Source organism: Myxocyprinus asiaticus, chromosome 21 (assembly GCF_019703515.2).
Source record: "Myxocyprinus asiaticus isolate MX2 ecotype Aquarium Trade chromosome 21, UBuf_Myxa_2, whole genome shotgun sequence".
In the NCBI taxonomy this organism is placed as follows: Eukaryota; Metazoa; Chordata; class Actinopteri; order Cypriniformes; family Catostomidae; genus Myxocyprinus; species Myxocyprinus asiaticus.
This window is the reverse complement of record NC_059364.1, coordinates 10,234,193-10,248,428: the sequence shown is the minus strand read 5'-3', so window position 1 is coordinate 10,248,428 and position 14,236 is coordinate 10,234,193. Positions and strand designations below refer to the sequence as shown.

The following is a 14,236-nucleotide window of genomic DNA, read 5'->3' as shown; positions in this document are numbered from 1 at the left end:
AAAGTTTTGGAGTGGCCTAGTCAAAGTACTGATTTGAACCCGATTGAGATTCTGTGGCAGGACTTTAAACGGGCAGTTTGTGGTCGAAAACCCTCCAATGTGGCTGAACTGAAGCAGTTCTGCAAAGAAGTGTGGGCCAAAATTCCACCACAGCATTGTGAAAGACTGATCTCCAGTTACTAGATGCGTTTGGTTGCAGTTGTTGCTGTTAAATGTGGCACAACCAGCTATTAGGGTTAAGGGGGCAGTTAGTTGTTCACATGGGTGATATAGGTGTTGGATAACGTTTTTGCTTCAATAAAAATATAGATATATTTGAAAACTGTTGCCTTTGTTTTATGTTATATCTCGTTTGAAGATCTAAAACAATTTAGTATGAAAAATACACAAAAATAGAAAAACTATGTCCTGATTTCTTCACATCACTGTAAAAGGGCGCAGACAGTGGAATAACCGGAGTAGAACCTCCTAATTCAATTAGACCCAGCCCATTAGTGCTTGGGGCGTGCAATTTTGCCAAACCCACTTGCTCCGAGACTTAGTGCATACTTGCACGAAAATACCAAAACTTCATGGCTATGCCCATTGACTTTGCATGTGTGAATTATGGCATAGCGCTGCTGTTAGCACTAGGACTCTTAAAAAAAGGCCCACTGTTATAAAAAACTGGATTGAAATTTAGAGTTACTATCACACAAACTGGATAATTGTGTGTAACTGAATCATGGTTGTTTGGCTGTCTTTTCCAAAGCAATGCAATGAAAAACTGGTCTAGAATCCAAGAACATTTCTTCTTCAGTGCTTTCCACCCAATCAGAGATTACAGTGTAGAGGTGAGATCATACACACACACACACTTCTCCTCACTGTGCATAATCTCATCCATTGTGTTCTGTTATAATCCAACAATATCATGTTCTCTGCTTTCTCAGACAATATTTGAGACATTTCCTCGTCTCTCAGAACTGGCAGAAGACGAGTGGCTTCCAGTGTGGAAATTTGAAAGCTTTGTTGATTTTCCCCTGTGTGCCACACTGCCTTTGAAGAACCCTGTGAGGAATCTGAGTGAGCACCAGCCTGGTGACTGGATCCAGCAGGACAAAGGTAATCGCCACCAGAGGGCAACAGATAGGAGGCACTAAACTACCCTTATTAAGGTAGTTAAAAAAACTGAGAATCTTCCACATAGCTGAAACGTTTCATAAAGAGACATTTATTTGTATTATGGTTGTACATAATAATTATATTGTTTATTTTAAATAATAGCTATATACTGTTCAAAATTATTTTTGGAGACTTTCTGGTTGTCAAACCATGCCCTTATGTGTGACAGTTTATATGATGAATTACACATGTGTGACTTACATCCAGTTAAAATACCATTGGGACCAGTTACTTAAAAAGATGCCACTTGGTTTAACATTTTGTCATCAAAATTCTAAAGCTATGACAATTATGCATTTTTATATGTGGCTTGAAGTGTCAATGCCCAATGCTGATATCTGAAGACCAGGGTGGCTAATGGCTGATAAAATGCTGATTTCAACATTTATTTTTCAGAATATTGACTTAAAACAGTGGAAATTAACACTTCTGCTAATTGGCCAAACAGACACTCTCAAAAGCCTCAGATATCGGCCAGTTATAGTAGTCAGGCCGATATACTGGTCTAGAGTAATACAGAGCCTCGATAAAGTACAAAAGAGCTGTATCAGATCATGACTGAACACTGTCTGGTAATGTCATCACAGTCAATAACAGGCATGTCAGTATCCTAATTTGCTAGTTTGGATGTCTGATAGGTGAGATGGAGCTGGAAGAACGCTGGGCAGAAGTCCAGAAGAAGATCACCCCATGGAAGCTGAGTGTTCAGGAGCAGGAACCTGAGCTTGTAGCCCAACAGAGGGCAGCACGCCTGGGTAAACTCACCAGCACCCTTCTGGTGGTTGCATCGCTTATCGATAAACCCACCAATCTTGGCGGTAAGAGAAATAACACAACAGAAATTCACGTACATTCACTGTGTGTGGAAGTCTTCATTCTACTCTAACAGATGTTCTAATACCTTGCGCTGTTTTTTCTGTGTTTTCCAAGTATTTCAGCATTGCAGTTACAACAGCGACTTTCAACACAATCATCTTCCCTTTGGTTTTGCCTAACAAATTAATGTTAACAAAAGCTCATCATAAAAGGCCTTTATTTTTCAATTCAAACATTTGTTTTTTTGCTAGTTTTATAGACGAATGGTTTTCATATTATTTTTATCTCTCTGTTGAGTTTCATGAATAAATACTGACACACGGTACAGTTTAAAGGCTAATGGAGGAAACGGCAAACAAACCTTTAATATTTTCACAACCCTTATTGAAAACATTCATTGTTTTCGCAATTTCCTTTGGTGACACTAGTGGTGCAGAAATAACTCCCTTCAGCTTTAAATTTTTTTTGAGAATTATTCACACCTGGCTGTCAAAGTTAACGCATTCACGCCTTGTTAAAGGAATAGTTCACCCAAAAATAAAACATTCTCATCATTTACTCCCAGATGTGTATGACTGACTTTCTTCTGCAGAACACAAATTAAGTTTTTTAGAAGTATATTTCAGCTCTGTAGGTCCATACAAGGCAAGTGAATGGTGACAAAAAATCTTAAACTCCAAAAGGCACATAAAGACAGCATAAAAGTAATCCATAAGACTCCAGTGGTTTAATCCATGTATTCTGAAGCGATCCAATGATTTTTGGGTGAGACCAGACCAAAATATAACTCCTTTTTCACTTTACATCTTGTCATTGCAGTCTCTAGGCATGATCATGATTTCAAGCTTGATTACACTTCCTAGTTCTTGACGCATGCGCAGAGCACTAGGAAGTGTAATTGAGCTTGAAATCATGATTGCCAAGGAGACTGCTGATGTCAAGATTTATTGTGAAAAATATTTATATTGAAAAATATTTTGGCCTGTTCTCACCCAAAACCGATTGGATTGCTTCAAAAGACATGAACATTAGGATTGGGATCGATAATCAGAGAATTTTTCAGATGATTATCAATATATATCGGCATTATTTAAGATGTTAGTACTGATTATAATAGTACCTTTTTGTTTACGTGTCTGTTCCAGGTCTGTGCAGGACATGTGAGATCTTCGGGGCCAAAGCTCTTGTACTGGACAGTCTGCGTCATGTTAATGATAAACAATTCCAGGCGCTCAGTGTGTCTTCAGAGTTGTGGCTGCCATTGCTGGAGGTGTGTATTTATGGCAGATACTCAGATATACACTGCCTGGCCAAAAAAAAAAAAATGTCGTTGTTTGGATTTAAATATGCAGATACTTAAGAGCCTATAATTGGATCATTATTGCAGCGATTAACATGTTTCAGCTGGCAACAATTATTTTAACCCTAACTGATGCAGGTGTGTAGCTTCTCATTTCACAAGAAAGCCACTTGTAAGTGAGGCTAATCGGAAAAAATGACTTAAATTTGCTAGGGAGCATAAAGATTGGACTGTGGAGCGTTGGAAAGAGGTCATGTGGTCTGATGAGTCCAGATTTACCCCATTCCAAAGCAATCGGTGTGTCGGGGTAAGAAGGGAAGCGCATGAGGCGATGCACCCATCATGCAGAGTGCCCACTGTACAAGCCTCTGGAGGCAGTGTTATGTTATGATCTGGGGTTGCTTCAATTGGTCAGGTCTAGGCTCAGCAACATTATGCGACAATAAAATGAAGTCGGCTGACTACCTGAATGTACTGAATGAACAGGTTATCCCATCAATGGATTTTTTTCTTCCCTGACGGCACGGGCATATTCCAGGACGACAATGCCAAGATTCATCAGGCTCAAATTGTGAAAGAGTGGTTCAGGGAGAATGAAGAATCATTTTCACACATGAATTGGCCACCACAGAGTCCTGACCTTAACCCCATTTAACCTCTTTGGGATGTGCTGGAGAAGACTTTATGGAGTGGTTCGAGACTCCTGTCGTCAATACAAGATCTCAGCCAAAAATGAATGCAAATCTGGATGGAAATAAATGTTGTGACGTTGCATAAGGTTGTCAAAACAATGCCATGACGAATGCGCACCGTAATCAAAGGCGGTTCAATGAAATATTAGAGTATGCAACTTTTTGTTATTAACATTTTTTATTGATTCCAACACAGACAAGAATAAATTTAACCACAGAATTATGCATTTGGAATCAACTTATAACCCCCCAGTGCACAAATACAAAATAACATTATACCCACATATAAACAGACACACAAATAGAAATACATAAGTACAAAAAAAAAGACAAAGTTCAACATGTATGTGTGTGTGTGTGTGTGTATATATATATATATATATATATATATATATATATATATATATATATATATATATATATAAGGACACACCAATAAATAAATTGTCTCCCTCCACTGCCCCTCACTAGGACCATTCCAAATGAGACAAATAACTACTCAATTTTCTGCCATAAATTGCCAGGTTCCCCAGCCGTCTGGAAGTCATCTCCTCAAAAGCTGCCTCTTTACCCAGCTTTGTGCACCACTCACGAAATGAGGGCACATCAGTTGACTTCCATCCCCTAAGGATTAGCTGTCTGCCAATCATCACACTGGTTAGGACCCAGCTTTTTATGTAATTATCTCCTATATTCAGGACCCCTCCATCACCCAAAATACACAGTCTGGGGCAAAATGAAAACTAAGTGTCCAGTACGTCTCGCACAAAGCGCTGGACCCTCAACCAAAATTCCTGAATCTTAACACAACCCCAAAAAACATGGGTTGTGTCCCTGACTTCTGACTGGCATCGCCAGCAGGTGGGTGAGTCTTTAAGACCAAGCCTATACAATTTAGAGGGGGTCCAGTAGAACCGATGCAAAATCTTAAATTGCATCAGACGGACCCTTGCATCTCTAGATGCAGACTTTTGAGGATCCTATTCCACACTCCCTCCTCCAATACCAAGTTTAAATCTTTCTCCCATAATCTCTTGAGAGCAGATGAAGCTCCATCCCCCAGACACTGAATTAACAGGGAGTAATACACAGATGCTTCATGACTTTTTCCAAAAGCAGTAATCACCATTTCCAGAGGATCTGCCGCTTTAGGAGGGTGTACACTGCTCCCAAAAATAGTACAGGGCAGGTGGTGCAGCTGTAAATTCCTAAAGAACTGGGATCTAGGAATCTTAAAATGTTGAACCAAATTCTCAAAAGATCTCAGTACTGCACTCTCATATAGGTCACCAAGTGTAGTAACCCCCCTTCCAATCCACTCTGACCAACAGAAAGGAGACTTATTAATTATGTAATTTAGGGTTCAGCCATATACTTGAGGCAACATTTAAATAAATGTCCGAATTAAACACTCTGGACACTTTTGTCCAAACCACGTGCAAATGCGAGATAACTGAGTGTAAACTTCTCCGGATAGTTTGATCGAAAGGCTTTGCAATGGCGAAATAGGGGCAAGGACTTCCTGTTCAATATGAAACCAGGGAGGGGCTCTCTCAGGTGGAAGCGACCAATGAGCCAAACGTCTGAGACCAAACGCATATTAATAAAACAAAATCTTGTGTAGACCTAGCCCACCTTTGTCAATCGGCCTATGTAACTTATTAAAATGTGACCTGGGACGCTTACCATTCCAAATAAAGGACTTCACTATGCTATCAAATTGTTTGAAATAAGAGAGGGGGACATCTACAGGGAGAGATTGTAGCAGGTAGTTAAATTTTGGAATACAATTCATTTTAATAACATTAACCTTCCCAATCATAGACAAATGTAATGAATAAAAAAAAACTTTTTATTAAAGGGTCAATATTTAACTCTGACTAAATCACATACATTTGCTGGGAATGAAATACCCAAATACTTAATGCCCTGTTTGGGCCATTGAAAGGCACCCGGCTGAAAAGCCGTTACTGGGCAGTTTGCTGTCAGGGCCAAAACTTTGGATTTAGACCAATTAACTCTGTATCCCAAAAATTTAGAAAAGGAATCATTGAATGTCTCGTTTGGAAGGCTGCGTCCTCCGGAGGTCGCATTTGTCGGCCACATACGTCATCAAGACTGTCTCGTTTCAGAAAAGCGAGTAGGACACTTCGAATGCAGCCTTCGAATGCGACCTTCTTTCACGGGAATTCAGAGGATGCATGAGGTGTATCCTTCATGGGCACTCACAACCCACAATTCTTTGCTTCAACGGAAATGTCTAAAAAAAATAACGCCAATTTGCCCGTAAATATGATGTTCAAATGCAAGGAATGTTAATTCCCAAGTTAAAGTACCTCAGAAGATGGGTGCAGAGTATATAATATGTATAATTATATTAATATATAATTAAAATAAAGTATTAGACTAAAAGTACACCTGTAAAATCTATTTTCATTTCTCTCTACATCATTATACTCTCCTAAAATGTACCTCATGCATTCCCTTCCAGAGGGACTTTGTTCCCTTCTCACTCAAAGCGCTCGCGCTTATTAAAGAGTGGCGTGCTGTCATAGCAACCATGTTACGTTCCGTTTCCATTCATCCTATGAAGGCCGTTTCATTTAAACGAGATTTGTTTAAAGGAGGACACTCCTTCCTTCCAAACGAGACGCAGACAATTTTGCTCTTGGGGACTTACACACTTCTGCTTCACTATGATCAAGGACTGAGTCCATCAAAAGATTAAAGTCTCCTCCCAATATTATATCATGAGAGGTGCCAGCAGCTTGCAACATCCCTTCAAGATCAATAAAAAAGCCCTGATCATCAACATTAGGCACACAAATATTAGCCAAAACCAACCTTTGTCCCTGAATTTCTGCCAGAACAATAATGATTCTCCCTAATTTATCTTTAATCTGTTTGAGAGGTTTGAATTGTAGGTGTTTACTTATCATTGTAATGACTCCCCTGCTCTTACTTGAGCCAGCACTAAAGAAAACATGCCCACCCCATATCTTCCCAAATTTTTCAGCTTCCTGCAAGGAAAGATGTGTTTCTTGAAAAAACACTATCACATTTCTTCCGCTTAAGATAAGAAATAACCTTCCTTCTTTTTATGGGGTGCCCCAACCCATTCACATTCCATGTGGAGAGAGACAATCCAATCATATTAACATTTGATATTTTTATATAATAGAAAAAATTTATTCTGTCAAAAACAAGATTATACAGACCACATTTCAACATTAGTGCAACAATCAAACCCCAAAGTCCACCCCCCCAAACAAACAGAAAAAAGAAAAATGTGCGCATTAACCCCGCGCACAACAGCTCCAACCGGTGTCAATACCTCTAAACTCAAAAGGTCCATGTACGCCTACAAAAGCCCTGGCGACAACTTTGCCGTCAGATTGCTCAAGTCCGGTGCTTCTGCGCAAATTTTGTGAGGCAAAATTTCATAACAGAAAATAATTTGTAAATCAAACCCCAGCCAATAGGCAGAATAAACAAAAAGAACGTGTAGATTAATTCACAGAACTGTCTCAAAGGTGTGTTCCCCCACAAAACAAATTCCAGCCGGTATAAAGCCATTTAGTTTCCTCGGACAGACAAACAAGTGTTCAGTGAGCCAGCTGTTTATGAGTGCAGTAGATGACATAATCATTCCAATGTCCCGCAAAAATACTCCACAAAACAAACTCCAGCCAACAGGAGGCATAAGCACAAAGAACGAACAGATTCATCCACAACTGTCCCGAAGCAGTGTTATTCCACAAAACAAACTCCAGCCGCTTGGCGGAACCAGCACAAAAAGAAACAAAACAGGCATCCCAGTTCCTCGGATGGTCAAAAGTGTATTGAGCGAGTCAAATTCACTCGGAGGCCGCATAAAAAAATACACCATGACTTACTCAGCCTGTCAACTTTATAAAAGACATCCTTTATGTGGGCATGTAGATATTTTGCAGCCATCCTTAATATCCATTCTCAATCTGGCCAGGAACTTCAGTGTAAAAGCGATCTTCCATCCATGCAAAAGTTTCTTGGAGTGTTATTCCACAAAACAAACTCCAGCCGCTAGTCGGAACCAACACAAACAGAAACAAAAATGGCGCCTAGCTTCCTCAGACAGCCGAGAGTAAGTACAGTGAGTTAATCCACTCTGGAGCTACATGAGGAACAACAAATGGCTTACCCATTGTTTCTATGAAGGACAGTGCTTGCTTGGGACATGTCCATCCTTAGCATCTATTCTCAGTTTGACCGGAAACATCAGTGCAAAAGCAATCTTCCGTTGATGTAAGAGTTTCTTACATTCCTTGAATCGACCACGTTTCTCTCTTGTCGAATTCGCAAAGTCCGGGAACAAGAAAATACTGTGATTCTTCCAAGAAACCTTTCCTTTGCTCCTCACCTCGCACAACACGAGATCTTTATCGGATGATCTCAGAAATTTGGCCCGAATTGATCGGGGCTTGTCCCCCTCAGCGGATATGCGAGCCGGGACCCTGTGAGCTCGCTCGATTTCCAGCTTATGGCCTGTTAACACAGACATGTTGGACAGCTGATACTGGATTTCTCCCTTCGCACCACTCAAATCGACTCACTGGTCCACAGGCCCGTCAGAGGTTTCAGCTTGAGCACATAAGTGTCTTTTAATGTCTCCAGAGCCCGAGGATTTTGACTTATTTGCCATGTTTACCTCAAAGAACAAATATGTAGCTGAGTGTATCAAATCTCACCGGATTATAACATGAAAATAATTTAAAAACTAGCAAAGTGCGCAGAGCTCGCCGTTTACACGTCTGCTCCTCGCATGGTGTCACGTGACCCCCGAGTATACAATTTTTTTGGGCCAGGCAGTGTAGATTCACTGTCTGTCTGGTTATTTTGATTATATTTCTGTCTTTTGACATAACAATGAATGTTACTCTTAAGATCTGATCTTGTCGTTGTCCAAAAGGGTCCAAAAATATATTTAAAGGTGAAGTCCAAATAAAAGTGCAACAATAACAGTTTTCTAAAGTCAAACAGAGTAGACAAACACGTAACCCCGCCCCAAATTCATGCTATACTCTAGGTTGTGTCAATGTTGTTGTAGCTGAGCCACTCAAACAGGCTAAAATTTTGTTTGGTGGAGCTAGTGCTGCAGGTATTACATAATTCCACTTTGTAATCAAAAGCCATATTTTCATATTTCCTTTGAGTGTGGGCTCAACCAGCCTGGAGTTGTTATTCTTTATAATCATGGATTTCGGCAGCCAATTACACACAAAGCATAATCATAAAACACTATATCCCTGTTTTGTGGGGAGAAGTGTAGAATATTAGCAAAAAATTTTGAATATTGAATGAAACTGTAATGATTAATGAAGGCATTCAGAAATCTAAAGTTATATGGCCAAATTCCCCAGGTGAAGCCTGCAGAATTATCAAACTTCCTGCAACTGAAGAAGAGTGAAGGATACTGGGTAATCGGTGTGGAGCAAACATCAAACAGCCAGAGTTTACAAGATTACACCTTTCCTGAGAGAAGCCTCCTATTACTCGGGTAAATGTCCACCCCTAAACTTACTATCCAAATTCTCTCTCTATACACTGGCCCCAAAAAGTTTTAGGACACCTGAGCAGCACTTAAAGACATATGAAAAACACATGAATTTTAATTATATTTGCAGCTATTTGTTTTTTTAGATATCTTCTTAATTTTGAATGCTAGATCTATTGTATTGTTATTTAAAGCAAACTTAATTTTGTGAACTTTTTTGCTTAAAGTGTGCTTGTGCTATCTTTCTTTAAAATAATTTAATTATAATTATTTATCACACATTTTGCACATATACAGTGAAATTCTTTTTTCACATATCCCAGCTAAGCTGCGGTCAGAGTGCAGGGTCAGCCATGATACAGCGCCCCTGGAGCAGATAGGGTCAAGGGCCTTGCTCAAGGGCCCAACAGTGCCATCTTGGCAGTGCTGGGGCTTGAACCCCCGACCTTCTGATCAGTAACCCAGAGCCTTAACCGCTGAGCCACCACTATCTATTTGGCAAAAATAGATCATTTTATATGTAAAGGCACCATGGATCTATAAAAGTGAAACAAGTTCTCAAGGAGAGCAGTGTTCGTATTGACCTTATCAGATTTATAAAGGATAATTTTGATGAGTTTTTGATTGCTTTTCATGGTTGGGCTTGGTGCATCATTTGCCTTTAGAGGCATAAAAACGTGTTGTTTCCTGCACAGCAGGTGTCTCAATCAGTGCATTTTTATGCCTGATTATCTTACTGATGTAAAGCTATTAAACAGCTCTGTAAGTTGGTCTCACTATTTAAAAACCTAGTTTAATCCGTGGTACTGTGGAATGATTCACCTTTACACATTTTGTCTGACCTCATTAACAGGCCCAAATGGAATCTAGAGAATCTTTTTTTCACAATTTCAACACTGATTTTGTAGGTGAATTGCAGCATGTGAATGGAAAGAGAGCTATCTTTTAACATTACCATTTACCTTAATGGCATATGGCTCTGCCCCCGTAACAGCTGCATGCAAGCAGCCGAGCACATTATTACATTTTGATTACAGAGTATGAAAATGAAAACATTTTTTTGTCTGGAATTAGCAACTAATTGAATCGCAATTCACAATAAAACCAGAAATATGCATTAAGGAAGTAAAAAGTGTCAATTTGGATTTAACTTTGATTGTAACTTGTTAATTTGATTGTTCCCCAAAAAGAAAATTCTCTCATCATTTACTCACCCTCATGCCATCTAAGATGTGTATGACTTACTTTCTTCTGCAGAACACAAACAAATAATTTTAGAATAATATCTTAGCTCTGTAGGTCCATAAAATGCAAGTTAATGGTGATCAGGCCTGTGAAGCTCCAAAAATCATACGACTCCAATGGTTTAATCAATGTGTTTTGAAGCGATACAGTTGGTTTTGGGTGAGAACAGACCAAAATATAACTCATTTTTCACTGTACATCTTGTCATTGTAGTCTCTAGGGACGATCATGATTTCAAGCTTGATTACACTTCCTAGTGCTTGATGCATGCGCAGACCGCTAGATGACACTATAGGAAGTGTAATCGAGCTTAAAATCATGATCGCCAAGAAAATTGCTGTCAAGATGTACAGTGAAAAAGGAGTTGCATTTTGGTCTGTTCTCACCCAAAACCAGCTGTATAGCTTCAAAAGACATGGATTAAACCACTGGAGTCTGATGGATTATGTTTATGTTGACTTTATCTGTGTTTTGGAGCTTCAAAGGCCTGATCACCATTCACTTTCATTGTATGGGCCTACAGAGCTGAGATGTTCTTCTAAAAATCTTCATTTGTGTTCTGCAGAAGAAAGGAAGTCATTAATATCTGGGATGGCATGAGGGTGAGTAAATGATGAGAGAATTTTCATTTTTGGTTGAACTATCCCTTCAAAATAACAGAAGTGACTTAAGCACATTGCATTGGGGGTGGATTTTTAAAATGTTGCGTGGTGCATGACAATTAACTGTTTGTTTCTGGACAGCAATGAAAGGGAAGGCATTCCTGCAAACCTGCTGCAACTGGTGGACGTCTGTGTAGAGATTCCTCAGCACGGTGTCACTCGCTCACTCAATGTACATGTGAGTGCTGCCCTGCTGGTGTGGGAATATACAAGACAGCATTTAGGGCAAGGCACTGGATCATAACCCACTACAGCCCCTCGGTGCTGGACTTTTTTTTCTTCTGTGTTTTAGCAGAAAAAATTGGTCAGTATTTGGAAGATGTTACAATGTACACCATTTTCTGAGAAAGTTCTGTATTGAGATGAAATTAGTTGAAAGATAGATCTCGAGAATTCGCCAGAACTACATACTTATCGAAAAGTTGTTTTATTTGCTGTCTACTGTATATCTTTTTTAGTTGAGCACCAGTGTTTCTCATGGTTTTCTGCTTTAAGAAGGCCATAACAATGTGCCTCAACTTCTACTTACTCATGCAAAGGTGGCAGTGCTCCTCAACTAGATTTTGCTGGTGAGGTTATTGGAGCTCTTCCTCTCTTTTGAGTTCTGACCTTGATTTTTCACTTTTTTTTTCCTTTCTTTTTTTTTTTTTATACTTTTAAAGGAGTTCAATTAATTTGTTTTACCTCATACATTAAACAATTTAATATAGTTTTAAAATAAATCATTTTAAAACTGCATTTCTGCCTCAACCTGTGCCTTGATGTGTTAAATCTATAACGCTATGTGTATCATATTTGATGCACAAACATGAAACTTTGCTGAAAAACATATTGTATGCAATGTTCTAGATGTCTACTGCTTCCTGGTGAAAGTTTCTGTGCTCTTCCGGAAGCAGAAGATCTTGTAATATCATATCTAAAATCCTTTCTTTTTGCTGTGAAATCTTTGCTGATTTTGATCAAATAAAAGTATAAATGTTTGTATTGTTACTGATATTTCAAAATGAGTATTTACTGGACTAAAGCAATTTATGCTTTAAAATGCTTTGTTTGTACATTATTTTATAGAAAAAAAATCACACTGAAATGCGTTTGTCAAATATGATACAACAGGCTCAAACTTTATTACATTCCATTCATGCCCATCACAAGGAAAAAAAAAGAAAAAAGCACAGAGCTTTCATAATACTGACATAAGATATAAATATGAGTTCACACTTTAAATATATGTATTTTTATATATGCAGCTTGCTCTGTCATTTTAAAAATCTTGTTTTACATTACAAGCCTGTGTAATGTATGTATGGGTCCTGAGACAGAAAAAAAGGGAATGACAATTTTGCTTTTTGTAATGACAATATAGTGTTTGGTTCATTTAAAAAAAAAAAAAAAAAAAAAATATATATATATATATGTATATACAGTATATTATTCTTTTTGTATTTGATGTGCTGAATTATGTCATTTCTATAGACCAAACTCCCAAACATTTGGTATCTCTGAAAAGCCCAGTGTCCTCTTAAGATACCACACGATGTACTACTATAAATTTAAATAAAAGTCTGAGTAAAATTGAAGTCAAATTACATTTAGACTGCATGGAATGATGTGTGTTCCCACATATTTACATTGCTTTGTTTCTTTTGGTAAAATGAACTGTTTTAAAACAGCATTTTTGTTCTGAAATAACATTAAAAAATCTGTAACACTTTGCAGTAAGGTTCAATTTGGTAAAATTAGTTAACATGAACTATGTAAAAATGCACAATACTTTTACAGCATTTAATCTTAATGTTCATTTAAACTTACTAATACATTTTCAAAATCAAAAGTTATATATGTTAACATTAGTTAATGCACTATGAACTAACAATGTATTTTAATGAATTTACATTACCAAAGATTAATGATTGCTGAATTTTTTTTATTGTTAATTGTTTGTTCATAATTCCTAATGCATTAACTAATGTTAACGAATGGAGCCTTATTGTAAACTTTTACCAAACAATCTAATCATATTTACATGAAATGATATTTGTTCCCATACATTAATAGTGGAAATAGCTTTTGAAGGCAAATGTGACGCATTTAATTAGCTACAATCCATATTATAAAGCCTTCAGAAACTACCCAACCGTATTAATAGACTGCTCAAATGAACCAGACACTCAACAAGTCTGATCCCTCAGTCTTGTGGGGTAATTTGCATCGTGAAGTTTTTGATTTTCCTTGTCATCGCTGTGTATAAATTGATGGCAGGACCCTGGAGACGCCAAACTGCACTAGAGCTAAACTAATGTAGGAAAAAAGCAGCGATTACTCGGAATAGCCTCAGGATGCCATTATGCTGAGGTTGGTTGGGATGCTGGGGACTGCTGCTATTGAACTGTGCTAGGAAGGAGTGTGGGTATCCACTAGGTGTCCTGGAAGAGATCTCTCCTCCAGATGGTGCATCTGGAGATATTTCTCCAGGAACATCCAACTGAGCATAAGTCACAAACCTACTACTCACATAATACACCAGCCTGGAGGGCATGTAAGTTTCCATATCTGTGGATGAATTTAGGAGATTCAAGATGGAGCCAGAAGTGGGTTTGGAACATCGCACATAGAGCCAGAGAGGAGTGTGACGAAAACGGTCTGCTCTGAGGATAAATGAGTTCTTTTTTTTATACAAATGATATATATATATATATATATATATATATATATATATATATATATATATATATATATATATATAATATGTTCTTAAACTAACCTTTTACACTGTAATAATGTAAGAATATAATTTTGTATAATCAAAATGGCCAGATTTAATGTG

The 14,236-nt window shown here is 38.2% G+C and overlaps 1 protein-coding gene across 1 annotated transcript in view; it reads left to right on the top strand.

Annotated features, from left to right (window-relative positions):
• The window catches only part of tarbp1 (TAR (HIV-1) RNA binding protein 1), a 34,242-nt gene extending 20,556 nt beyond the window's left edge, over positions 1-13,686 (top strand). The window contains exons 24-29 of the mRNA XM_051648748.1: positions 752-833; positions 933-1,104; positions 1,803-1,982; positions 3,126-3,250; positions 9,372-9,508; positions 11,494-13,686. Of these exons, the coding sequence (XP_051504708.1) occupies positions 752-833; positions 933-1,104; positions 1,803-1,982; positions 3,126-3,250; positions 9,372-9,508; positions 11,494-11,656 (859 nt within the window). The 3' untranslated portion in view covers positions 11,657-13,686. The remainder of the gene's footprint in view (positions 1-751; positions 834-932; positions 1,105-1,802; positions 1,983-3,125; positions 3,251-9,371; positions 9,509-11,493) is intronic.
• The last annotated feature ends 550 nt before the right edge of the window (positions 13,687-14,236 follow it).